This window comes from Gambusia affinis, linkage group LG17 (genome assembly GCF_019740435.1).
Source record: "Gambusia affinis linkage group LG17, SWU_Gaff_1.0, whole genome shotgun sequence".
In the NCBI taxonomy this organism is placed as follows: domain Eukaryota; kingdom Metazoa; phylum Chordata; class Actinopteri; order Cyprinodontiformes; family Poeciliidae; genus Gambusia; species Gambusia affinis.
In genome coordinates, this window is record NC_057884.1 from 16,296,977 (window position 1) to 16,323,103 (window position 26,127).

Genomic DNA, 26,127 nt, shown 5'->3' on the forward strand with positions numbered 1-26,127 from the left:
TTGAAAGTCTTTCAAAGTTTTTTTGACTTGAACTGAGTTTCATTCATTTTGTGTTTGATCTTTGCAAGTAATAGTCAGCATACTGGTGGGTATAACATCTTTACAGCTTTTTGACAGTGAGATCAAGTGACTTTTTTTAAACTGAGAAGGGGCAGGATCTAGTAAAACAAGACCAGCTGGAATAGAACACTTTGTGTTGCAAGTAAAGGTGAGTTTTGATGAATTTCTACGGGGAACAAGCAACCATAGTTTACAAATTAGTAAATAAATAAAAAAAGCAAATTTCACAAACAACGGTCATGATTTGTGAAATTAACCAAAACGTTTTTGAGAAACAGAATATATTGTGACAATTCAAGTTAAACCAGTAGAATTGGGATATTCTTTCAATTAGTTTTCTGAAATTGTATGCAAATGATCTTTAAATTAGTCAGCTAAATTATGTTACTTTTATTTTGAAAGCAACCATTGTTTTTCTGCCTGGGTAGAAAAACAATGGTAGCTACATTCCCACCCTGTGTGTACAGTGTGAGTAGGCTCTGTTCTGGTAGACTGACTTTACCTTGGGAAATGCTAGCACACAAAATGTTGCAAGTTTTGTGCAGATATTTTTATAGATATAAAAACTATTGTTGTGCCTAGTTTGGAGAAAGGTTCACTGTTTCTAAGAATTACAATGAAGTTGACATTATCAGACTGAAGAGTAAGTGAAACAAAATAACTTGACCAATCACAGACATTTGTCATTAAAAGTTGCAAGGTTAAAGCTGCAGAAAGTGAATTTTATAAACAGTACGCTTAATTACATATAAATATATTTTAGAAATTATGTTCACATATGACTGTCTCTGAAATTTAATAGCCATTCAATATAAATCTAAGCACAGACTGAACATTACAGATTTTGGTAGATACCAGAAATTTATGAATTGTTGTCGGGCAAACTGTTCGGAAATTTTCTGTCATAAGATATCTTAAAAATGGACTAGGGGCAACCACAGTGTGGCAGTCAAAAGCTGTTCCCTGGTTGCTATTCAAGAATGAAACACCATCTGAACAAATATATATAAAGAATATTTTAGACAACACAGAATACATTTAAATAGTGTTTCCATTCCCATCATTGCTACGAGGTTGCTACAAATTCCTCTTATTTACTTACTAAAAGCTGAAGAAAATGTCCAACATTTAGTATAAATGTGATTTTGCAATTCAGTTTTCAGTTTTCTGTAGTAATTAGCTGAAAGATTAGCTTGTTAAAAAAAAATAATAACAATAATAAAAAGAAAAACACCTGTGGTAATTTTTATGTACGAGTTAAAATACTGTAATACTTCAGTCTGATTGTGTAATCTGTACGTCCTTATGATCTCTTTTGAAAAAAATTCCTTGGGTATAAACGAATGGCCTAAAATCGATTAGGCGTTTGTGAACCAGAAACTGGTTCACAAACAGCTTCTGGTTCTGTGTTGTGAACCAGAAGCTTCACGACACACTAACCTTGATAACCTGTTCGTCTGTTGATTTGCACTCCACTGACTCCGTAACATCTGACACAGCACCGTCTGTCCCCACAGTGACCACCTTAACAGGAACAGCAACTGTGCGCCCATTGAGGACAGCCGTGTTCAGGATCTCAGTGTCCTGCAGAGAAACACAAGGGAAAACATTGGTACACATTAGACAAGGTTCCATGAGCTGACTAAAGATAAATAAATCAGGCAGTGTGGAGTGGCAATTGCGGCAACAGAAGAAAGAAAGTGACAACCACAAATCTGCTGAAAAAGAAATTGTTACAATTTTCCCCTTTTTATATCCTTTCATGTCAGCCGGGTATTAACTGTACTTTTTCTCTGCAAGTGCACCCAGTTATGTAAACACTGTGCATCATCAGAAAACGCAAAAAAACCCTCAAAAACCAACATAAGAACATATCCCCCATTTACACAGACCCTGATAAAATCATTATTCTGGCAGAAGTTATTTGTTTTTATCCAAAGTGACTTCTGCTTTTCTGTTCTAATCAAAATATCATCAGATTATGTTAGACATTTCAGATGGTAAATATTTTTTTTTTTTTATACCAAGAAGCACGTTTTTATTTTTGTGCTCAAGCCTACCATATTGTAGGAATCTTGAGGAGACCAATAGTTAAATCTAATTAAGAAGCAAATGGACCTCAACAATCTTTGGTGTAACTACTGGCTATATATAAAACATATTTTATAGTTTAACTGTTTCAAAAAGTGTTACAAATATTACTTTCTATTCCTGTAAATAAAATCTTTTAACATTTGAAAGGTGAAACCCTTTTCTTCTCAAGCTGCAGCAAAAAAGTACATTTGGTAGGATGTCTGAAAAAGAAGTTTTGTTTCAGTACATAAAGTCACAGACAAGAAACACCGGAAAAAAAGCTGCAAGACTGTGCCCTTAAATTTAAAGACAACCTTTAAATGCCACGTATTTGAAGGTGCCATCTTCTGCAATTATAGTAAATAGTCACCATCTGAGACCCTTCACATGAAGTGCCCCTTTGAAACATGCTCAAGTAGCCCAGAAAATGGCAGGTAGCTGTCAGTGGTAATATTTACTTTCACAGAGATGGTATAAAGCAAAAAGGGTGTTTTTACTCCTTGCTTAAAGGTCTTTGGCACCAAGTAAAGATTATTTTTCTTTCCACCAATCGATTGAGAAGAAGTGTGAAAAATGGCAATGACATGTTGTGGACAGCTTGCTGACAGTACTTGTCTCACAGCTACAGCCAAACAGAAAAACTGCTCAGTAAGCTGATATATTTACTGATTTAAAGATTGATTCTGTAAATGCTGGGCTTCTTGAAAAACAAGAATACATGCAGACTAAGAATGAGAAATATTTAGCTCCTCATTGTGATGTGTAAATAATAAATACACAAAAAATACTTTTATTTGATTATTACCATCTTTTTGTACAGTTTGTTGTAAATGATTCACCACTTTCAGATTTTAATAACTATGAAGCACTTACTCCAAAATTTGAAGGAATGCATAAGAGAGAGCCAAGCAAATGAAGGTAGCAGGAAACAGCCTTATCATAGGAAAGAACAGGGGGTATCTGGTTAACTTTCTCAAAATAAGCTTGCACTTCTGCAAGAGGTTCCATCAAACCACCTTCGATTACTGCTATCATGCAGATACAAGAAGAAGCCATGATTGTCTGATGCATATAAACATTCAATAATAAGTTCAGCGTTCTTTTTTAAAACATCACAAAATGCTACCTAAACATATGTTACCTCTCTACTAATACAGTAAAACGATGCATGATATATTTTAGAACATACAACCAAGCATTAAAGGAAAATTATTTCCTCTCATAGATGGCTTAAGTGAAGTAGAATCAAACTGGAGTTGTTTCTTTGCAGCTCTTCTGCAGCAACATCTCAAGTATAAAGAGAAAAAATACATATACAATAGAATGACAATGATATGTTCAAGTAAATTGCAGTCATTTAAAAGATATCACAAGATACACTCGAGAGTGAAAGGCCTTACAGAAGAGCGAGGAAAAGATAATGAGATCAATTAAGACAACGGCTGGTAATCCTTGTGCTCCCAGTGCTTTGTCTGTCAGAAGATTTGGTATAACAGTGGATCCTGCACATCATTAGCTCAAAAAAGGCTATCAATAGGCCTAGCTGTTTAAAAGGCAGAGGCAAACTTGTCTTCAGATTTTGCTTTGTTCATTTAGTGTTGCTTTATGTTATCTTCAAACTGTTTCTATTGTAAAATAAATGTGATTTAAGCCTCAACTGAAAATAAAAAAGCTTCCCAATAAAAATTATTCTTTATTCTTTTTTTCTTTTGTGAGGAAAAATGACAACTAATTACATATGGCTGCTTCTTTTTTGTACCTTGTTTCTTTTTTGTTTCCTGAATAAACCAGTATGATTATAAAACTGTAAAGAACAGAATGAGAAAAAAATAAATCCTCTATAGGAATTCTCAAAAATACAAAACTTTTGCCCACAAATGATTTGTTTATTCCATCTGTAGGAAGTTTTAAAAATGTTAGTATTTTATGAAAATGTTGAAGGAAATAGTATGTCACATATAAGCCCCGCATTTTAAAACTGTATTTAAGATGTATATAATATTTAAATGTGTAATGTGTTGTTTATCAAGGGAATTTTAAACCCAGTGTGTGGATGTGTTTGGCCTTTCAACAGGAAAACACCATCTGTTCCAACAAGCACGGCTGACACGTTGTGTGAGTGATTTTGCAGTTAAACCTAGACCAAAATAACTGTTTCTTTGTATATTTCAAATTTCATCATGACATTGTTTATGTAAGTTTTACAAAACAAATTTATTGCAAGGAAAGTTGGCAAAAGATATATCCAATGTTCCAGGCCTAAAAGTCCAACGTAGTTGTAGTTTGTACTGATTTTACTTCTACAACTTGAACTTTGGGCCACAAATGATGCACATTTGAAAAAAAAAACAAAAAGCCCCCCAAAGAATAAGAAATACAGCAGAGTCTCTTAAATCGCATATAAACAGATGATTCATTTACAACAATAAATTTGTCATATTACGATGCCAGTTTCCAGGCTGCCAACTACTGAGTCAATGGTTTTCTCCTCAGTATGGTCTTTTTTGACCAAAAATGCTTTTGTATTTTGTACAATTGTTTGGAGCTCTGACATTTATGCCAGATTATTATGACTACGATCTGTGTTTTACAAAGAAAAGCACATAAAGCAAAAGGACATAAAAAATAAAGATATGGATAGAGAAGTAGTTAATTAAAACAATTCACTAAAGACAAGCAGGTAAAAAAGTGTTTGCAAAAGTTTTTTTGAAGTTGTACCTTACAAGAGTGACACAACCAGTTATAGGTTTGGGAGGCAATTACGGATTTAATTTCACAAAGGTGGTTTGGACAAATTTATCCCTTAATAAATAAAGCCACCATAAGAAAAAATAAATAAATAAATATTGCCTTCACCTTAACTACCCTGTCTGACTTTTCCAAGTTTTTTTATGATCTGAAACAAGTGCGTTTGACAAAAAGTAAAAACAGAAGAACTTGCAAAGGGGTAAAACTTTTCCACAGCACTGTAAATAATCATCGTCAATGGGCTCTGTGTTCTGTGCCTCAATGTTTGAAGAAAAGTGTCTGCTTTTACCTAATGAGCCATTAGGACTGAAGCGACAGTCAAAAAAGGTCTTAATGAGCTCCAGCTACTGATCTTGTAGGTACCATACCACCAACATAAACAAACTTCATTCCAATGATGACATTAAGCAGTCTTTTTGTCTACATTTTTTATGAATTTTAGGTTTGCGCAACATATGACAGAACAAAACAGGCATGTTTTAGTCAGAGAAGTCATCAACCTATTTGCTGTGGCTTCTCAATTCTCTTCTGGTGTGGTAGATATGTGACAAGCATATCTTATTCATGAATTCAATTTGAACACAACCACTGATAAACATTCACATCTTCAAATAGCTTCATTATTTACTAATACAAACACATCTTCCATATACGCCCACCCACTTATCTGTATGCACATGGAAACAAATTAACTTTGACACACACATGCATTGAAACCCTTAATGGCCAGGTTAAAAAACAAGCGTGCCCCCCTTCTCCTCATGCGCCATCCTTTTTTTAACCACCTTTCATTGCACTGCAGAGCACAGGGCAAGAAAAAATACAGAAAAAAGACGATGAAAGACAGGAGAATCGATAAAAGGCCATTATGCTTCTGTGCAGCTGGGTACAAGGGTGGAGCGTGTGGGGGCTGATATGGTAGAGAATGAATCATGTGTTCGGGAGCAAACAACCTACAGACGTGCTGCTCAGAGGATCGTTACTGTATGTGGATGTGAGTGGGCTGAAGGACAAAATCTGCTCTTGTTATTCGCCTCAGAGCAATATTTCCATTAGTTCAGGTGACTTGCTGGCCATGGATGTCTGAGAGTGCTTTTGGATTTGTCACCTACTTGCAAAGTGTAGTGCTGGCCACTCATACATTTACAAATCCACTTAAGACAACGGTGAGGGTACGGTGTAAGCATATGGCATCCTGACAATGTACCCTTCCGAATTATGCAAAAGAAGACATTACTGATTACGCTGTAATGCAAAGACAGCTGTGAAAAACTACAACACATTCGCTCCTTTTTGAAAAACATTGCAACTAAACCTCTCATAGATGTTTCCCACATGATGCGTCTTGAAGAGCAAATATCATATATTAGAGCTAGAAAGAACAAAAATGCTTAAAATATGGAAGATAAATAAATAAGAAAATATTTTATTGTGAAAATATTTTATTGTTCAAAGCACACAAATCTTTTTGAAATGCACTTTCCTGACACAAATGGAGTCTTTTTTAAATGGAGAGCAAATGTCACTGAATGTGCATGTAGTGTTGCTACACACAGACTGGAAAAGCATAAACATTTTTACTTAGGAAATTTCCAAGCATGGGTAAGAAAGGGACTGAAAATTTGTCCTGCCCTGCTTTGTATCCTTCCTAGTATCCCACTCTTTTTCCCTTATCTCCTTCCTTCTCTCTCTAATTTCATTCTTCTTTACTTCGTTTTTGGATTCCTAATAGCTTACCTAGTTCAGTCTTTCTTTGTGTCCCTTCTTCGCTCTTTCCTTTCTTAATGTCCTTCATGTGTGCTTTCTTCCCTTCATCTGTTAGTTTCTAGCTTTTTCAGGTTCTATATTTATTACCTCAACACTGTGAAAAATTGCTTAAATGCCATAAATTCAGAAGAGATGACTTTGCATTTATAAATAAATGCTAAAATGACCAACAACCATGAGTATGCCATTTTCTTACACCTTTGACCCTAGTGGGTGGTGCCTATCTCCAGCAAACGTTTCGGGCGAGAGGAGGGGAACACCCTGGACAGGTCGCCAGTCCATGGCAGGGCAACACAGAGACAGACAGAACAAACAACCATGCACACACACACACACTCACACCTCAGGAGAATTTAGAGAAACCAATTAAACCCGACAGTCATGTTTTTGGACTGTGGGTGGAAGCCTGAGTACCTGGAGAGAACCCACACATGCACAGGGAGAACATGCAGAAAGACCCTGGGCTGGGAATCAAACCCAAGACCTTGTTGCTGCAAGGCAACAGTGCTACCAACTGCACCACTGTGCAGCCTCCTGTTGTACATATAAACATATATTTTTTATCAAGTTTTTTGAACGGCTGTTTATTCACATACCAGAAAAAGGACGGTATGTGCATTTATTTTTTGTGAAAATGAATCCATAAAACAGGCTGATTTCTCCTCACTCATAAAAAAGCATCTCCTTCAAAACACATTTGTGTCCCAGATCTATTAAACAATCAAAGACGTATGTTTAAGGGAAAACACAAATCAAAACAGGGAACAAGGGACAACATTTGTCATGTCATGTCAATGATGGCTTATATTTAAATCATCCTGAATAAAATAAAATATACACAGCTCAGATATAGATTTCAATTCACTGTACATTTTTTTTTAAATGGAAAAAAAATCCCATATTAGATTGATGTGTATTCAAAATCTCTCTCTACTACATGGGCAAGATAAGTTATGATTAATCCCTCACATTTATTTGAATGAATAAGAGGACAAGGAAAGAGCTTCACCTAAATCTGTCTCATGAACTTAGCTTAACCCTGGCTTGCAATTTATTATTCAGTGACTGAAAATATGCTTTTGATCCATGGAAATACCATGGCTATACCTATTCACTATTCAACTGAAGTGGACAGTTAGCTCACATAAGCAACGTGTGTATGATTTCCAGTGTAAAACAAAAAAAGCACTTAGAATGTTTTCATCTGAAACATTTTTTGATAAGTATAGTGACATTTGTTAGTATTCAAGTAATAAATATACAAGGAATCTTTAACAAATGATAGATTCAATAGATTTTGCAGTAAAACTGCAACACATCTCCTATGTGGATTAGCTTAGATGTGATTTTGGCCCATTATTTAACCCAAAATGTCTAACAATACTGAAGGTTGTAATGACATTATTTGCACAGTATTATCATTCTTTCTATAGTTTTTTTACAACTAAATTCAAGTCAAGTCTATTTTCCTGCTGCACCATCCAGATTTGTTTCATTATGAGAAATAGAATATACCGTTATATTTCTCTTATCCCTCTTTCAACAATTAGATAAAGTCTGCAAATACCACATGCTCCCAAATCTACGCTTCATTGTTTTCGAGGCGATATTCACCAACATTCTACCTCCAAATAAGGTGTATACAACCAGTCCAATTTGCCCTTTCTTCTGTCTGCACTGTTCTCCCAATATTATACTGATTTGTTCAAATGATGTGCATACAGCCCACCCTTGTGGACTGTAGAAAAGCATGTAGCTGGTCTTTGACTCTGACACCTTTTCTTATATATTTTTTTATTATTATTTCTCTGTCAAGAAACTTAGCACCTGGTCGTGGATGGTTTATGGATAAATTATATAAAGTTTATGTTCAGATTATGATGTATTGTTTAGCAACAACAAGTGAAAGTCTTGAGAGAACCCTTTTACTTTTCCCATCAAATATTTGTTGTCCAATACTAATTTTAAAAGCCACCAACATTAACTGGCACTGACAGATAATAGGATTGCTTATGTAAAATAACAATAACATATTTAAGTGATTTTACTTGCTTTGTATACTGCAAGTTCTTTTGCTTGATTATCTCTTGTGCCATTCCATTTTATTATACATGACTTAAGTTATGGACTTACATGTTTTGATTTATTTGCATGCATAGGCATCTTGAGTTGTTAAAGATATAGGGTGTGAATTGCACATCAACATCCCAGTTAAAAATAAATGTACCGAGATACTTGTCTTTCCCCCTTCTCTCTGCACATTCCCTGTCTGACTGCCTGAAAGGAGCAGGGGAAAGTGGTTTTGCACAACGTAATATGTGGATGGTTATGGCTTGGGGAAAAAGGGACAGTAGTCAAATTATTTAGCATTCAGATGGTTCAATAAGAGATGAGCTGCAGAAGGATGCAGATAGCTGAAATCATATTAGAGGTGATGAACAGAAAGTAAAAATAAATCAGACTTTATTGAAGATACAATCTTGCTAATTGTCCAGATTTACTTGTAATTCAAAAGGGCAAAATACATAAATACTTCTTCATTGTTTCTTTCTTCTTTTTTTATCCTTTCAGGTGAACATGTTAATTGATGTTCTGTTATGGCACAGCATATGTAGCTGCAGTGTCAGCAAATCAACAGTTGGTGGCAGATTGGGGGCACTTTGCCATAATCACTTGGAGGAAATACCACTATTGATTTAAATGAGGGCCTGCAGTGATTTATACTCTCCTCATTAATTAGATATTGATTTATAACTTGTCGGTTGGGATTTGTTATTGTGTAATCTGAGCTCTAAATACATTTAAAGAGATTAAATATTAAGCCTCTGTTCTCTTCTGGTTCTATTCTCACTCAAACATTAGAAGGGAAATATGCCAAAGCCATACATGATAAATCAGCTGTCCCTGGTAAAACCAGTCTGTATTCTGTGGACCTCTTTCCTGTTTCTTTAGGCTGTTTGTTTAGAATAAACCAGAGAGCTCTGTTGTTCTGGCCTCTGGCCCTTAGCTGAACAAATGAAAAACTCAAACAAGACTATCGGGGAGAGGGTAAGACTGAAGGAAGGTAAGCCAGTAACAAATACCTTCAAACAAATGACAGAATGAACATCAGGTGCAAAAAACTGACTGACATGACCCCTGTGTGTGGAAAATGAAACATAGCAAATGTGTGCTGTTGATGTGCATCCGAGCAACTATCTTGCAAGAAATAAGGCTTAAAACGTCAAGGAGAGTTTATTTTCTTTGAAAAACAGAGAGGAATGGTTTCCCAATGCATGCAAGTTACAAGTAATCCAACCAGGAATAACATTTAAGCAACCTTCTAATCACTGTTGTACCATTCAAGACTAGTATGGTTTTGAAAGATCTTGTATCTTTGGGTGAACTCTGGATTTTTATCACAAGATCAGTGAAGAACACAGATGCAACTTTTTATTGCAACTTAGTGTGAAACTCCAGGGTGCACTTAAATGCAACCAGTGAAAATTTTTACTTGTGTCTACACAGTATGTGCAGAGGATGAAAAGACATGAGGGATGAAAACATGAGAGAAACATTTCCCACTACAAACATGTGGATGTTTTTTATATTTTTATAATATACAGACAGAAAAACAGTTCTCCGCCTCCACTTGTCGTCTCCACTCATTATGCCTACAGCTAATGCTAAGTTAACAAATATTTATCCGGATGTGTGTGCTCTTCAGAGTTTTGTTGTCTGGCTTTTCCCTGCTTCACAAGTCTTACTGAATAAGTGTAATATTGTTAGTCTGCTTGCGTACAAGTTACTAACTGAAAAAGATAGCTTAAATAGCACAATGAGTTAGTTCAAGGTAAAAATTAGCTTTAGAATAGGGAGAATATCTTTAATATTTTACAGTAACAACTATAATAGAATGATTTCAGCAGTCCTCTTGAAAATGCTCTCATTAGTTTAGTCTTCATCACAATGCCATAAAAGTTTTAGTTTGCATTCGGCCTCAAATTATCGCCTGGCTTTCACAATCTTGATTCCTCAGGTCTGCCAGTAGAGAGGTCTGCGTGTGACTAATACAATTCAACCAAAAATAAGTGGTTAATCATAGTTATTTAATGACTGTAATTGTTCCATGTTTTTGCGATGTTGTTAGTCTAATCTTCTCACTTTGTTACCCTTGCTCCCCACTCAGCTGTCATTATTTTGCTTATTGCTCCTCACCTGGTTTCCATGGAATAGTCACATCTGCACAGTATTTCATCTCCTGGGCTTCTTTCCCTCACTGCTTTGATTTTACTGTTGCTCCAACACAGCTCCAACTTAATGTGGACAAAAGGCTCACATGTTGATATTTATGGTAAATACTGTAAGAGTAAAGAATAAAACAGACTTACAGCTACCTGTGTACATTAAACATATGAGGTTTCTTTTTCTTTACATTTCTTCTCCAAACAACAAGAATACAGCTGTTTATTAATTCTAAGTCCTAGTTTCCTCTGCATGCTGCCATCTGCCAGGCGCCTGTATGCAGTAAGAAAAGAAAGAAGCAGCTCAATTTGGCCTACATAATATAACTCTAGAAGAACGTGCTTACATATGATCACAGAAAAGTTAATGCAGAGCTTTGTGTTAATGTCCTTCATTATAATACTGAGGGACAGTGAGCACAAGGCTAACGATATAAGGTTTGAAATAGAATTAATTTCAGAAGCTATGAATAAAATGCTAATGATGTACTGTAAAGAGCTATGGGGGCCACACTGGCTGTCTCTTCTAATGAGAGAACAGAGAGGCACAGCGTGGAAAGAGGGGGATCAAAAATTCATGGGAGGATGCGGTAAAAAGTGGCACACACTCTGCTGGCAGGTCTTCCCACTGTCTTTTAAGATTGTAAATGAAAAGCTTTCATGGTTTCTCTCCCCATCTGCTATATTAAATTCAGGTTGGAATTGATGTATTTTAGTATTGCAGTTTTATTTCATTCTCTTTTAGATGTCAAAGGAAACACATTTTACTTAAAGAAAAAACAAAAAAAAAACAACAACAAAAAAACAATATCTGTTGTTATGACACACAGCAGACATTTTAAAGGTGAGTTCAAAGACCTTGTATTATTATCTGCACTTTCATACAGTACAGTACACTGAGTTTGCTATTTTTTTAATCTTTTTGCAATTTTTGGCTCACTCCAGGTATTCCAGCTTTCTCCTACAATGCCCAAACACAAGTATTAGGTCAATTTGTCTCACTAAATTTCCCTTTGGAGTTGGTGAGTTTGTGCATGCATGTAATTATGGCTAGAGTTGAATATAAATGTGAGATTTTTTTAAAATACAAACAAAACAAATCAAAACGTCTTAGGATGATTCTGACGTAAACTTATGTATGTCAAGTTTGATTTTCTTTTAAACATCAGGACAATGACCTTTTGTTCTGTCAAAAATAACAACATACTAACATATTATTACTTAAAGTTGAAACATGTTACTTATGTAATTTTTACACATTTCTTAAGGCAGTCAGTGGTAGTAGAAAATGAGCCAGATAATCTGGAACAAAAAACAAGCTTTTCTGGCTCGTCCCTGTGGCCCTACAGCCATCTGCAAAACACACCACTTGGTCAGAAATAACCAATCAAAGTAACCAAGGAGGAAGGTCTTAGCGCTGTCAGTGGCCAGGACAGTCACTTTACCATTATAGGAAAAACATTTATCTGCCATCAAAGGTGGCAATGTCTTCTAGCAGAGCAGGTTCAGTGGCAGGGAAGGAGTTGCAGCATAGCAAAGATCAAGGGGAAGGGTGTGAGGAGTTCATACACAAGGAAGATTGACAGCGCTAAGAACGCCCTCCTAGCTCTGACTGGTTGTTTCTGACCGATTTAGTTTAAATTGCTCAAATTAATAGCTTTAAGGCCCGGTTCTGGGTCCCCACCCTACCATGAACCTGCCGTAGCTGACTCGGATGTACCCCCGTCAGTGGCATTGCTTCTGCCTTTCTCCAATGTATGCATTATAGAACGGTGGCAAGAAGAAAGAAAGCCATGAGATATTCTCTTTGCAGTTTGCATGCATCTGGAAGGTGTTCTGTACAGATAGGGCCATACCTAATTTGCGTTCTGTAGGCAAAACCTAGTGTGTGGCCGAAAACACACATAGCATATCAACTGGAAAATATAATCTGTAGCTGTAGTTCACTCATTTTAATGTTTAGACATTTTTGCCACTTGGTGTTGATTTGTTAGATTAAATCTCCAAAAATTAACAATGTTTGTGGTGGAAGCATCACCAATTGTAATATTTCTGAGTTTAAAAGCACCATAAGTTTAGAACCAAAATAGACACAAAAAATGCTCCACACCATAATACACCCCATGTAGAAAACGGATACACTTAGTTACTGTTTTTATGCTAAACATCTAGATTTGAGTAGGAAATTATAAGCATTCATTTTTAAAAATGATTCCAATCAAGATAAACCGAGACTCAAAACTAGAAATTGCCCCACAGTAGAAAATTCCCAACAAAGACTTTATAAACATCCCAAACTGAAGATTGTCTTCTTCTATGAAGTGCTTCACTTTTTTGTGTGTATCTCCTGTCTGTGTGATCATTCTTGCACTTTCCCTTGTGGTGCCATTAACACAGTTGTCACAGTTGTCTCAGAGTGCAAATTTTAGGGCTGTGAAACTTAAACAACAAAGAAAAAAAACTACAGATTCTGGATTTCACGTTTAGCAGGCAGCTATAGTTATAGTGTGGATGCGTACTCTCCTCCATGGGAGTACAGCTCTGAAGTGATCACAGGGAGATGAAAGTTATATTAAACAGGTTTCTATGACATACAGGCACAGACAAATACTGCAGAGTACCAGGAATGAAAGATGTGTCTACAAATGCTGCAAGCAGTGGATTGCTGAGTTTTAAGACTATGATGAATAAATCCTTGGACAATGTTTCTCTTCAGAAATTAAATCATCATTTCAAAACTGTTGTTATTTACCACGATTATTTTTGTCTGATATATAATATTGTTTGATGATATGTATGCTCTTCTTTTTTGATAACGCAATGGATTACATGGATAAGAGCCCATGGGACTACTTCAGTTCCTATATAATGATCCCATTGTAAACATCCAAGTTAGAAAACAAAAGCCTTGTTTGTTTTTATTTTTACCAAGTTGAAACTGATAAAACTGAAAGTTCCCAGGTTCGATAAACTTTTCAGGGACTAACAACAAAGAATCATTAAACACTTAAAATACTCGGATCTCATCTTTGCAGAGATTTTTCTTTCATTTGGGAATGAAAAAGCAACTATACAACAGTTTATTGTGTTTGCATTTTATTATCAGAACATAATTAGTCTTATGATGCCACTTGCATATTTATTGTTTAGAAGATAAAAATCCAATGTCAATTAACTTCTCATTCAGCAAGCTCTATACTGCATTCCCAGACAAACATATCAGCGTCACTGTTGTGTTAAAAAACATGTATTGAAAGGATTGAATGGTGATGAAAGAACTGCAATCACAGTTCCTGTGTCTACTAATAAATTCAGTTTTAGTTTTAACAAAGCAAAGTTTGCAGATAAAACGAGATGGGGGCAAAAGTGCCTCATTACCAAGTCCCTAATCACCTCTAAAAAGTGTTCATAAAAGTCAACTGAAAGAAGATAAATAAATACAAAACAGAGTCAAAAGTCTTCTTAAAGAAATGTCACATTTAGAGTTAATAAAGCTGGGCTAAAGGTCAATGTCAAATTTATTTACATAGCACTTTTAAAAACAAGTTTAAAACTGCACCATAGTGTTGTAGAAAATGATAATAGAATAAGGTGATGAAAAGAGAAGGAGAAATAACACTATGTATATAACGCATATTTATACAGGTACGTAATAAAACGTCACAACAGAAGGTAATGCTTTGACATTATCATCTATCTAAAATCATAACATTTAATATCTTGGGGTATCAAATACCTGAAATTATATAAATGTATGATTTGTTTGGGGGATTTTCTTGTGTTAAAAAAATCCATATATTTGTTTTTTTTTTATCCAACAATTTGGGCCACTGCCCAGGTAAGCTTTTGTTAGAGTCAGGTAACAAAGTTTAAGGTGGTCTGAAATTGGCCACAAAGGAACATAGAGTGTGCACAGGGGTGTCAAACTTGAGCAGCAAAGCTACTGATTTCTTACCATGGCCAGTGGCACAATCCCTCCTAGGTCTTGCGGTGCTAGACGGATGAGGGTCTGCACCTCACTGGTCACTGTGCGGGTGAGTGGATATTCCACCTGCCATGTCACCTCCCTGCTCCCCTGAGTCACCATCAAGCCGTTCACCTCCAGATCTACCTGCAGAACCCGCTGGTAGCCCACTGCTTCAACTCTGTGGAAGACATGGAGAACAGAAATGAGGCACAGAGTGAATTCAGCTAAAAGAAAGGAAATAAAGCAAAGAAAGAAATGAAATAGTCATGGGCCACAGGAATAAGATGAGAAGGAGGAAGACTGTCTTTAAAATTGTAAACATGAATAAAGCAGAGGACAATGGAGGAAAAAAAGGTGGATACATTCAGAAGGAAGATGAGTAACATTGTTCTTGTCAGAAGTAATTTTTTTAAGACTAAAAAAAGTATATGTACTTTATGAGACACAATCTATACCATTCTCTGATATTATGACAAAATAGCATGTTTCCTCAAATTCAAATCTCTGCAATCTATTTTAAAGATAATCATCTCGTCATTGATATTCACTCAAACAAAACCAAAACCATCTAGCTGTCAAAAAAAATAGCAATCATCTTTTTCCAGCACAGTATGGAACATCTTTCCTTGAGACCACCCGGCCAAGAAAATCATTTTCAATTTGCTGTTGTAGATACAAACAGTGGAGAAAAAAGAATTAATGCAAAACAACATACTGCAACCATATTTAATTTGCTGAACGGTTTGTTTGATTCAGCCAATGCCTTTTCCGTAGGTGTCAATGTCACCTACCTTTTTACATACCTTTTTCAGCAGTGGCATGCAAACAATACCCACTGCCTTGAAAATTACTATTCATACCTGGGGATCTTAAAATGGCAGTCACACATTCAAAAATGCAGAAAAGACAACAACTCAAACCTATTGGAGAATTTTGAAGAACCAAGGGGAAAATGTATTTAAACTGTATTTTTATTTTTTGTTTTGTTTTTTACTATATGATGATCCTGAACAGTGCTTGGGCAATTTAGGGAACAACTAGAACAAACCTGGAGAGAGATCAAACTCAGGAAGAGGAGGGGGTTATTTGGACAGAGATGAGATCCAAGCTTTTCATTAAACATATTTTGAGTAAGTCTGTATTTACGTCTCCCTTCAGCTCTCCCGTATGTTCACACTTGCGATGCGAGCCTCACTTCAAAGCACATTTTATTTATTTATTTTTCAGGATGGGCTGTTAATAAATAGGGAAGAGGAGAACACTTACAGAAAGTGAAAATTAGTGTGGATGAGGAGGGCAGAAACAGCAATTCTGGGTCAGTCAGGGAAGCTTTTCAGTTTCAGCTTTAAATGCTTTAAATAATTGGTGATACCGGTGTGTTAAGTAACAGAAATAAAGAGTTTTGGTTCGAATGAACCGAGGGAAACATTGGCGGGATTTTGGACATACTAAGGATTGTAAGACTTAGTTTTTTGACAGTTTTCAAGAGAGGTTATTCAATCATCACAGTCAGTTTATATACTGACATGAATTCAAATATCTCCTTTAAAGCCACTGCTTTTTGAGTGCATTTAAAATGTAGTATATCGTCTCGGCTCTAAGCACTCCAGGGAGCATTACGGTACAACCCACAACCGGATACCAGTTCTCAGTCGTGTTTGGCTTCACCAGACCGTGAAAAGTACAAGATGTTGGCATACATCACCACTAAAAGGAAACAAGTGTTTTGACTTTTGGGGCTTGGATCTAGGACAGATATATTTCCAGAGAGAAATTTACATACACTTCATTTTGTGCATGAATTACATATTATTTAGAGGGATAAACATGTTGGATAATGGATGGATGGATGGAAGGATGTTGTTTTTTTCAGGGTAGGTCAGTTATATAACCAGCTTCTTCAACAAATTTCACAAATTTTACACAGAGAAATCTTTTAAATAACACTAACACATTTTTAATAGGATTGACCTAGGAAGTTTGGAACAAACATCAAACAGTTAATATTATTCTGTCCTTTATTTTCTTATGCCAGTTTTAAATTACATTTTTAAAACATAGTCCTGTTGGAAATCCACAGGTTTAATGACCTCACAGTTGATCTGAGGTAAGTTAAAGTAACTGGAGATAGTCTGACTTCAATACACCATTGGTGGTGAAATGCCCCCACACAGCATGCTACTGCCATCACCTAAACTGGCAAATGTTACAGTGTTTTGAAAGCTTTGACTAGATTTAAAATAAATATAAATCATTCATTTTTTTCCACAGCTAAATATTTAATTCAAAGTAATTGTTTTGCCATCTCCACTTCCATACTGTATTTTACATTTGATCTAGTGGCCTTAAGCACATTTCATTGCTTTATTATTTTTAAGTATATTTTTCTTCCAAATAATTGAAAAGGAGACACAAAGTGGTGGTCTTCTGTCTATTTCCTGTTAATGCCAGACTTCATAGTTGATAATTTCATATTTGATTTCATGTGATCAGAGTGTAGTGATTCGTTCACAACTGTGTTTCTACAGAGTTGTTTTTGAAAATGTTAAAAACAGAGAGAGAGAGAGAAAAAAAAAAACAAGCATCTAGCTTTTGAAATGGTTTCCTCTTGAAAATTTGAGAGAAATTGCTAAATATTTAATGTCTGTTAGAAACCTGAAGAGTTTCAATGAAAAATACTAAATCTGTAAAGGAAATTGCTCTACTATTCAGCCAGAAAGTAGTCAAAACCTTTTTGGTGGCTATAAAAGCACACTTGCTTGAATTGCAACTTCTTAGAAGACTTTAAGCAAATATCAGAGTGCATGTCAAGGCTTAAGTGTGTATTTAAAATTTAAAATCTGTAGGGATTACTCAAAATCTAGATCAAATTCAAATTTGTGAATAATTTTTTTATTTATTTATATCTGACACTGATGCAACAGTGAGAAAACACTGTGCTCAATGAAGTACCTGGTAGATTACACGTTTTATGTTGCTAACAACTGGCTGCATAAAGATCTTAAACTGCAGAATGGACAAATCCATCACAATTAATTTTTTTATGCATTTGTGTACATATTTACACAGTTCTGCATACATTGCATATGGATATTAATGCAACTACGGGTATATATAATATAAAGAACAAGAAATAATATTAAAAGTAAAAGTAAAGTTAGAAAAATTTCTCAACAAAAGCTATGAACTGAATTGTATCCATCAAGTCGTCCACTTTTTATAGATTCAATGTATTTCTGAAGCAGAATTTTAGAGCAATAAAAAGCTCCACTACTTTATACAGCTTGACCCCATGCTGAGCTCAGGAGTAGTGACTGTAGTAATTATGTAGTTTGCACTTTTAGTGTGCAATTATAGACAAATCAATTATCTGCAACAAGCATTCAAGCTTTGCAACAAAGCTGCAAACAATGAGAGCTTTAGTGCTGAAGTCTACAATACATTATTGCCTCTCTCTCTCTCTCTCTCCTAATATGCCTTCTTTCATCCTGGACTCCATTCGTTTTCAACCTCACTTTACCCTATCTTGCTGACCTGCAGTGAGTTGTTGCTCTCAATAGAGGGCAGTACACTCTCTTTGCTTCTCACTCCTCTGTCCTGCGAGGCGGGATGATGAATGCCTGAAGCACATCGGCCGGAGAGGTCAGACTGCTTCTTTGTGTCTCATTAAAAAGATAACTGCTATGTTTGCCCTGTTTTATGAGCAATTAAGAAACTATTTCACACACTTTCTTATGACTATGACCTTTGTTACTCCTTAATGAGTCGATTGGGATAACAGGAAGAAAGTGGCCAGAGAGGCAGATGAAAAAAGTAAGTGGAAACAGAAACTGATAGAAAAATCAAAAAGTCTGTGAGGATTACATGAGTGTCTGCACTCTCAAAAACAGGCAAATGGTAACAACGCCCTGATTTGACAAAAGGTGTTAGGGGTGAAATGAGGTGGGAAATCAGTTATGACAATTTGAAGACTTTTAAGCTATGTCTATTTGTCATTTGTTGAGTAGGAAAGCACAGACAACGGTAAAAAAATTAGCTTAAAAGAAAAATACTCATGTTTTCAGTTTTTTAGGATACATTTCAAACACCCTTGTCACAACATAAGGGACTCTGGGTGAAAAGCAGCAGCGCAGATAAAAAGAAGACAAACAAAATTTCTTTTTTCACAAACAGAAAAATAAAAAGTGGAGCTAAGCAGCACATCAACCCAGTTAACCAGGAATTGATGGGTTTTTTTTCTTCTCTTTTCACTGTTAACACTTCTGTGGTTATCTGAATGTCAGAAAGACAGCATAAGAAAAAAAGAGTTTGCTGTCTCTCATGGAAACCCAAGAAGGAGGGCTCTGTTCATGCTCTTCATTGATTTGGTTAGAACTGATAACAATACATCAAAGGCATGAATCTGTTTCAAAAAAGTGAAATGGCAGTGAATAATCACCAAGAGATACAGAGTGAATGTTTGTGTGTCTTTGTTTACTGGCATGCTTACAGTACTTTGTGAATGTATTTAACAAGGATTTTATGTGACAGACTAATGAAAAAAAAAATAAATAAATAAAAAATAAAAACAGAACACATAAAAATATTAAAAAAAATGTTATGTGCATTTGTGTTTACCCTCATTTAATCTGACGTCAACAAGTAAAATACGGTCTAAGCAGTTCCCTTGAGAAGCCATCTAAACAGTAATTATGGTTCACCTGTGCACTAATCTTTTAAAATACAGCTGAGGGCTTCAGAAGTTTGTTGGGGTACATTAGAGAACAACCAACTTCTTGAAGACCAAAGAGGTCAGCAGACAAGTCAGAGATAGTGTTGCGAAAAGATCTGAAACAGAGTCAGGTTATAAAGCAATATCCCAGGCTTTGAACAGCTCACAGAAGGCTGTTCAATCTATCGACTTAAAATGACAAGAGAATGGAACAACTGCAAACCAACCAAGGCATGGTCGTTCACTTAAAATGACAGCCTAAGGAAGAAGAGCATTAATCACAGCATAAGCGAGAATGTCAACCGTAACTCTGGAAGAGCTACACATATTTTTGAGGACAAAATGTGGACACTATTGGTCATGTACTTAAAAAAGTACAAAAAAAAGTTATGGATGAGTCACAGCAAGAAAGACGTCATTGAAAGACAGCTGCAAAAAGTAGCATAAAAAGGTTTGCCACAAGTCGTGTAGAGCACACAGCAAAGATGTGGGAAGGAGTGTGAGGTCAAAGACGAAATTCAAATTTGATTGGTTATTTATATAACTATTTCTTGGCACTTAACTCTGAAAATGGCTAAATTAATTCACTGATAAATGGGACAAAAAGCATGATCAGATCTCAAAAATGCATGTGCTGTTTATGTATGTATTAATTCTTCTGCAGTAATGTTTATCACTGTTGAAGAACAACAAACATGGGATGCTCAATGCACCCTGGTGGAAAAATATATTTGTCTGGATGGTATTTCAATGTTCAATAACATACAAGCACAAAGTTGATCTAACAAAAGTCATCAGAACGCTTTACATTTTGAACCATCATCATGCCATTAATAATGTGTAAAATATTTACATTTTTTTAGGGGATTTGCTCCTATCTTTGTGTCTACAGGTGTACTCCTCTTAAAGGGCTACATGGTTACATTCTGTAGCTTTCACCTTACTGCTCACAGAAAACTGGGACACCTTTCCCCTTAAAAACAGTGAATGCAGATGCACTCAGATGCACAAGATACTTTCTTCTAAAATATTGTTAAAAACATGTGCCCTTCAATTCACTTTCTGTTGGTCTAAACCTAATACAAATATTTAAAAATAATGTTGTAATATGACAACAGATGAAGAGGTACAAGGAACTGGAACACTTTTTCAAGGGATAAATTAAATTAATGGAATCTGCAATGGACAGCCGACCTGTCCGGTGTGTACCTCGCCTCTAGCTCTCGCTGGAGATAGGCACCAGCATCCTTCCTGGCCCCACTAGGGACAAAGATGTAAGAGAACGGATAGATGGATGGATGGAATCTATTGCTTCAAAACAATTAGATCTTTTGTGAGGAATCATTTCTAGAGCAGATCTGTCTACAAATTAAGATTTGTTTTCTTGTTTGATGTGCTTTGAACAGGATGTTTGTATTTGTGACCCATTGTGCACAGTGCCCTGTGTGTTTACACTCCATAAAGTGGACCTGGATACCTGTGAGGAGAACCATTCCAAGACAGATGAGATCAACCTGCTGGCTAGAGAAAATAAAACATAAGCAGATGGGGAAATTGTGCGGACATGCAGTAGACACAGCTGTCTTGGCCATAATTGAATCCTGACGCGTGAGACCAGCAGTCATTCAAACAAAAAGGAGGTGTGATGACAGGCCGGATGAGCAACTCCTGCTACCCATCTGTTCAGGCATAAAGAGGTACCTCCTGTGTTGATGTTGCCTGAATTAGCCACATGTTCTTTTTCAAATTGAAATACAGGTGGAAAAACGTAGAATGCAGAGTTTGACGTTCTGTCACTTTATTTAGCAACCACCCCTCAAGCTGTTTGCGAGAACTGTCTGGAAAAACTCATCGGGAAGACTTTGTAGTCAGCAAATGAAAACAGAGAGCCTCTTTCTTTTGGACATGCTTTTGTGTTGTAGGTGTTAAATGAACCTTAGAAGCTATCTTTCTTCAAAGATGGAAGCAACATGGTTTTATTCCAAACATATTTCTTAAACAACAAATAAGGCTGTACTCTGTGAAATCTTACTTAGGCAAACAAAATGTATAAATTCTCTATTTGAAAAAGGAGTCAGGTAGTAAATGCAATCATGTACTCATATGTGGTACCTTTGGCAACACCTAGTGAGTTGGTGTGACTTCCTGTGGTGTTGGCCAATAGCCTGACAGGCTTAAGCTAAAAAAGTCATAGAAGATGGGAATTATATGGTATAAACAAATTCACATCTTGTGCATCTCTTCCTGTGCACACCCCTTTCAAGACATTTTGTGTGATCTTTAAAAGAGGCTTCGATCAGCTGTCATCTGGATTTGCTGGAGGTCCTTCAATTTTTTTTTAGAATCCTAGACTAGTTTTCCAGTACATTTTCTTTGCTGCTAATTTTACCTGGTCATAAAAACCCATTATCCAATATATGCTTAAAAATATTTTACCTGGACAAATAGAGGAACTAAAATCTATCTTCCAACAAAAAGTCTCTGAAAACCATATAAGAAATACACCAAAAATTCTGCAAAGATTTTAGACGTGCCTTAAGTTCAGATAGCCATGCTTTTAACACTGTTTTGCCAACAAAGTAATTTTCATCATATGTTACTGTTTTGTACTGGTTTTGTACTTTACTCTACCTAACAATCCTGGCGGAGGCTGTTGGACTTATTAATCACATACTGTATATCCAGCTAATATGTTGTATTTTTTAAATGTGAGGATTTGAACCAGTAAGACACCATCTCTAGTGCCATTGGAAAAGATAAAAATTGGGTGTAAAATAATAAAGAATTAGAATTAATGTACAATTGAGCTGAAACAATGGGGCATTTCAAGTCTATATTTACCGGTATTCTCTTTTCCACAAACTTGTAGCAAAATGACATCAATTTTCTTGACAAAATTCTGCTGTTAAAGCAATTCCTACGTGCTATGACGAATAACAATTTGAAGTAATTTTCTATACTTTATTCAGACAAAATGTGTGTAATAAGTAGAATGGTAAGCAGTCTATACAGGAGGTCACTCTAAGTTTTTTTGGTGTGATTGGGGATCACAATCGTTTATGTTTGAGTCAACTGGCCTGAAAAGGACAGGGGACCACAATTAGCAGACCCAGGGTGCAACGTAAAGTCTTCAAAAATGTATTTTACAATAAATTATGACATTTGAGCATCTTTATATTCATCTTAATGATTCATTCAAATATATAATTACTATGATGAACAAATTTACACAAAGTGGTTTTAGAAATGTGTATGAAAAGGTTTATTTACTGGTACAAAAGTAGTGGTTGGGATGAAGTGGCTGTGTACAGAATGCACATAAGGGGTAAGAACTGACCCATAGTCACAGTAATCCAGTCTGAATGGCTCTCCAGATAGACCCACATTTGAAATCTAATTGGTAAAAAGACCTCAAGGGAAATCTACTGATATCTCCAATGAATAAAACCCGACTTGAACAGAAGCACCATCTTCCTCTTACAGTACGGCAACTATAAAGGTCACTCTTACTCTAACAGTTCAGCAGGGCAGAGTGTAATGAGGTCATTTAGCCAACTGTAGTTGATGGTCATTAAAGCACTACAATTTATATATTAGGATATAGTGTAGCAAAAATCTTAATGCGTCGGTGTGTGTGTGCGCGTGTGTGTGTCACTCAGGAGTTCAAGCTTTTCTCTAATGAGTTTCAGTGTTTCAGGTCTTATATCAGTCTCTTCTCAGCGATGATGCTAATGAGAACTTATTAAACGTAGAAGGACTTTCTTTTTGACACATCATGTATCTTATGGGTGAACAGCAGAAGTATAATGCAGACATTCAGAAAAAAGGCGTGAAATGTTTGAGTCCTTGTTTTTAAGCCAAGAGGTTCCACAGCAGCTCTGTTTGGGTCGGTAAAGAAGAGATAATCAGGGAGGAGTTTGTGAAAAAATTATAGGGTAAACAAATGAGGTACACAATTAAATTAAACAGAGCAAAAAATAGCACACGGCAATGTGCAAGTAATCACAGTTAATTACTTCCTGAGTACTACTCATCGCTGTTATTAATAAACATATGCCACTTCTTGCAGACCTGCTCTCTAACCTCTTGGTTTCTCAGTAACAAGTAGCTGTCCGTACTGTTCCATCTAAAATAGATACATTTGCTGGAGTGGTGGACAGTGAAATGGGAGACAGAATAATAAAAGAAGCCACAAAATGAAAACATGTCAAGAGGCAGGTGAAACAGAATAGCCAATTTATGTATGAAGGAGATTTCCCTCTGGATCTATCAAACTTTCGACGTTAACCCTGTCTCTGTCAGTTCAGATTAGTTTGTTTCTGAGCGAGCCTGTCAAGTGCAAAAGGAGACAGTGGCAGATGTTGAAAAAGAAAATTGAGATATTGCTGTTCTCCTCCAAATTATGTTTGGGTCTTTCTGTTTTTTCAATATTTTTCTGGAATAACTATATTTTTCTGTCACTGACCCCAGGTTAGCGATTCTTTCCCTGACCTGCTTCTGTCTACCCCCCTCCTGTCCTTTTTGCCAGTCTAGTCCCTTTCTCAACTCATCTCAATTGCCTCCTCGTCTATTTTCTTTCTCCTCTCCTTGCCACATTTTTTGTTATATTTCTCTCAAACAGTGTGTGAAATTAGACTATTTGGGCTTCTTGTATCAAACAGATGTGGCTCCAGGCATCAACCAATCAAACTATAGCGGTGACATTGCCACAAAAAAACAAAGCAAAAAGACATTCAGAGCTTAAAACACAATACAAGAAAATACCATACTAGAATAAAGGAAATGGCAAGTTTTTAAAATTGCAAAATCATCTCACTTTGTAGGAGAAAAAAAACTGTTAAAATGTTAATCAAAAGTATATTGTAAGTTGTTTCTTATTCATATTGGGAAGGCTGTTTTCTAAAAATAGAAGTGCAGAACATCTTTTTTGTTAATACCATCACTTCCAGAAGTGAGAGTGTATAAAAATAAATTTAAATTCACCAAGAAAAAGGTAAAAACTTTCAACTGAGATGTCACCTACAATCTTAGGTTTCCTCACTTTTGTAAATTTTATATATGAAAGATTTTCATAAAATATCAAAAATATGTTTTTTTTATACAGTCTGTGTATTTCTTAATCTATGGTAAACAATAAGTGATATGAAGATATGCTTCCTTTTTCCGGCTTCCTTTCATTATAGAAGATCTAAATTATGTCTATACAGATTCACAAATTCCAGGTAATCTTAGAAAAACATCCAGCTATCCTACACACATTACATGCAACTGACTAGGGCTAACTAGTTTTATTTCAGCTCTGTGATTTCAATTTTAATTTAAGTTGGAGGTAATAGAATGAATTAAGGAAAATGATTTGAAGTGTAAAATGCCTCTGTTCTCTGGAGTTTTACCACCATGGTCAAAGCTGCCTATCCAGAGGTTTAAATGAAAAAGAGTGCTTTACCTGCAGCAGCTCAGAAATCTCTCAATACCTAATGTTTCTACGAGGCTATAAGGTTAGTTTGTATCCTCCTATGCTGCTGGTAGATGTTATTAATATTATTTATTTATTTTTGAATGAAAATCTGTCTTTCAATTCCAGTTACCCAAATAATTAAGACGGTCTTTAAGAGCAAGGAGTGAAATTTCTATTTGTCACTAACAATACTTTTTCGCACAACCCAATCGTACGACTTAGAGTTTGCAGAATTTATTATAAGGATTGAAAAGGAAATAACAGAGACAGAAATATAAAATATTATATCAGAGCTGCCAATTTCGAAAAGTAGTTCCCGATAATTCTTCACAAGTGGTTTTACATCAAAATGCGGTAATGCTCAATCAAAATAATCTATAAAGCAAAAAGGGGACAGCATACTTGTGGAGCAGAGCAGAGAAATTGATTTGCCGACAGGTTTTTTTTTAAAAAAAGAAGAAAAAACTGAGTGCTTTACCAAGTCTTCATGTGTTGCCTATTTGGAATGAGTTTATATGAACATGTTAGTATATGAAAGGTGAATGCCCAATCTAACCACAAAGGTTATATGGGGGTTATAGTAGTAGGTGGTTAAAAGAGATAAGGACTGAGGTCAGCAGCTTAAGGAAGCACTCAAAAGCTGCCAAAACAGTGACTCTGGCCATGACACACAAGACCGGACTCTGACTCTAGCTACTTAACTTAAGTCTCAAACTCATGTAACTGGCAGTAAAAATCAGCTGTTACATCTAGATCACTTGAGTATATGATTATTTTACCCTCCAAGTTACCTTAGTGTGTATAAATTATTAATTGCTATGGCAATGTTATTCACACTAAGGATGGATTTTCTGTAATACAACATAATCAGCAAGAAGAAGGTCAAGCTCCCAGGTTTGTCTGTTTTTAGTTAATGCTAAATAAAGCAAGAATTTTTAGTTAGTAACCCACAGACTACAGCTCTCACTTGTCCATAAAACCTGCTAGATAGCTTATCAAATAGGGAAGTCCATAAAACATAAGCTATTAATGCTTCATGACAACTTGTTCATGTTTGCTTGTATATCAAAATAACATCAATTTCATTTAAATTGACCTCTGTAATAAATGACTTTGGGTC

The 26,127-nt window shown here is 35.7% G+C and overlaps 1 protein-coding gene across 1 annotated transcript in view; it reads right to left on the minus strand.

The window, feature by feature from the left end:
* Positions 1-26,127, minus strand: part of si:dkey-112m2.1 (transmembrane protein 132C) — a 159,953-nt gene that overhangs the window by 20,085 nt on the left and 113,741 nt on the right. Inside the window, exons 5-6 of the mRNA XM_044144717.1 lie at positions 14,827-15,016; positions 1,501-1,644 (exon numbers count right to left, since the gene is read on the minus strand). Of these exons, the coding sequence (XP_044000652.1) occupies positions 1,501-1,644; positions 14,827-15,016 (334 nt within the window). The remainder of the gene's footprint in view (positions 1-1,500; positions 1,645-14,826; positions 15,017-26,127) is intronic.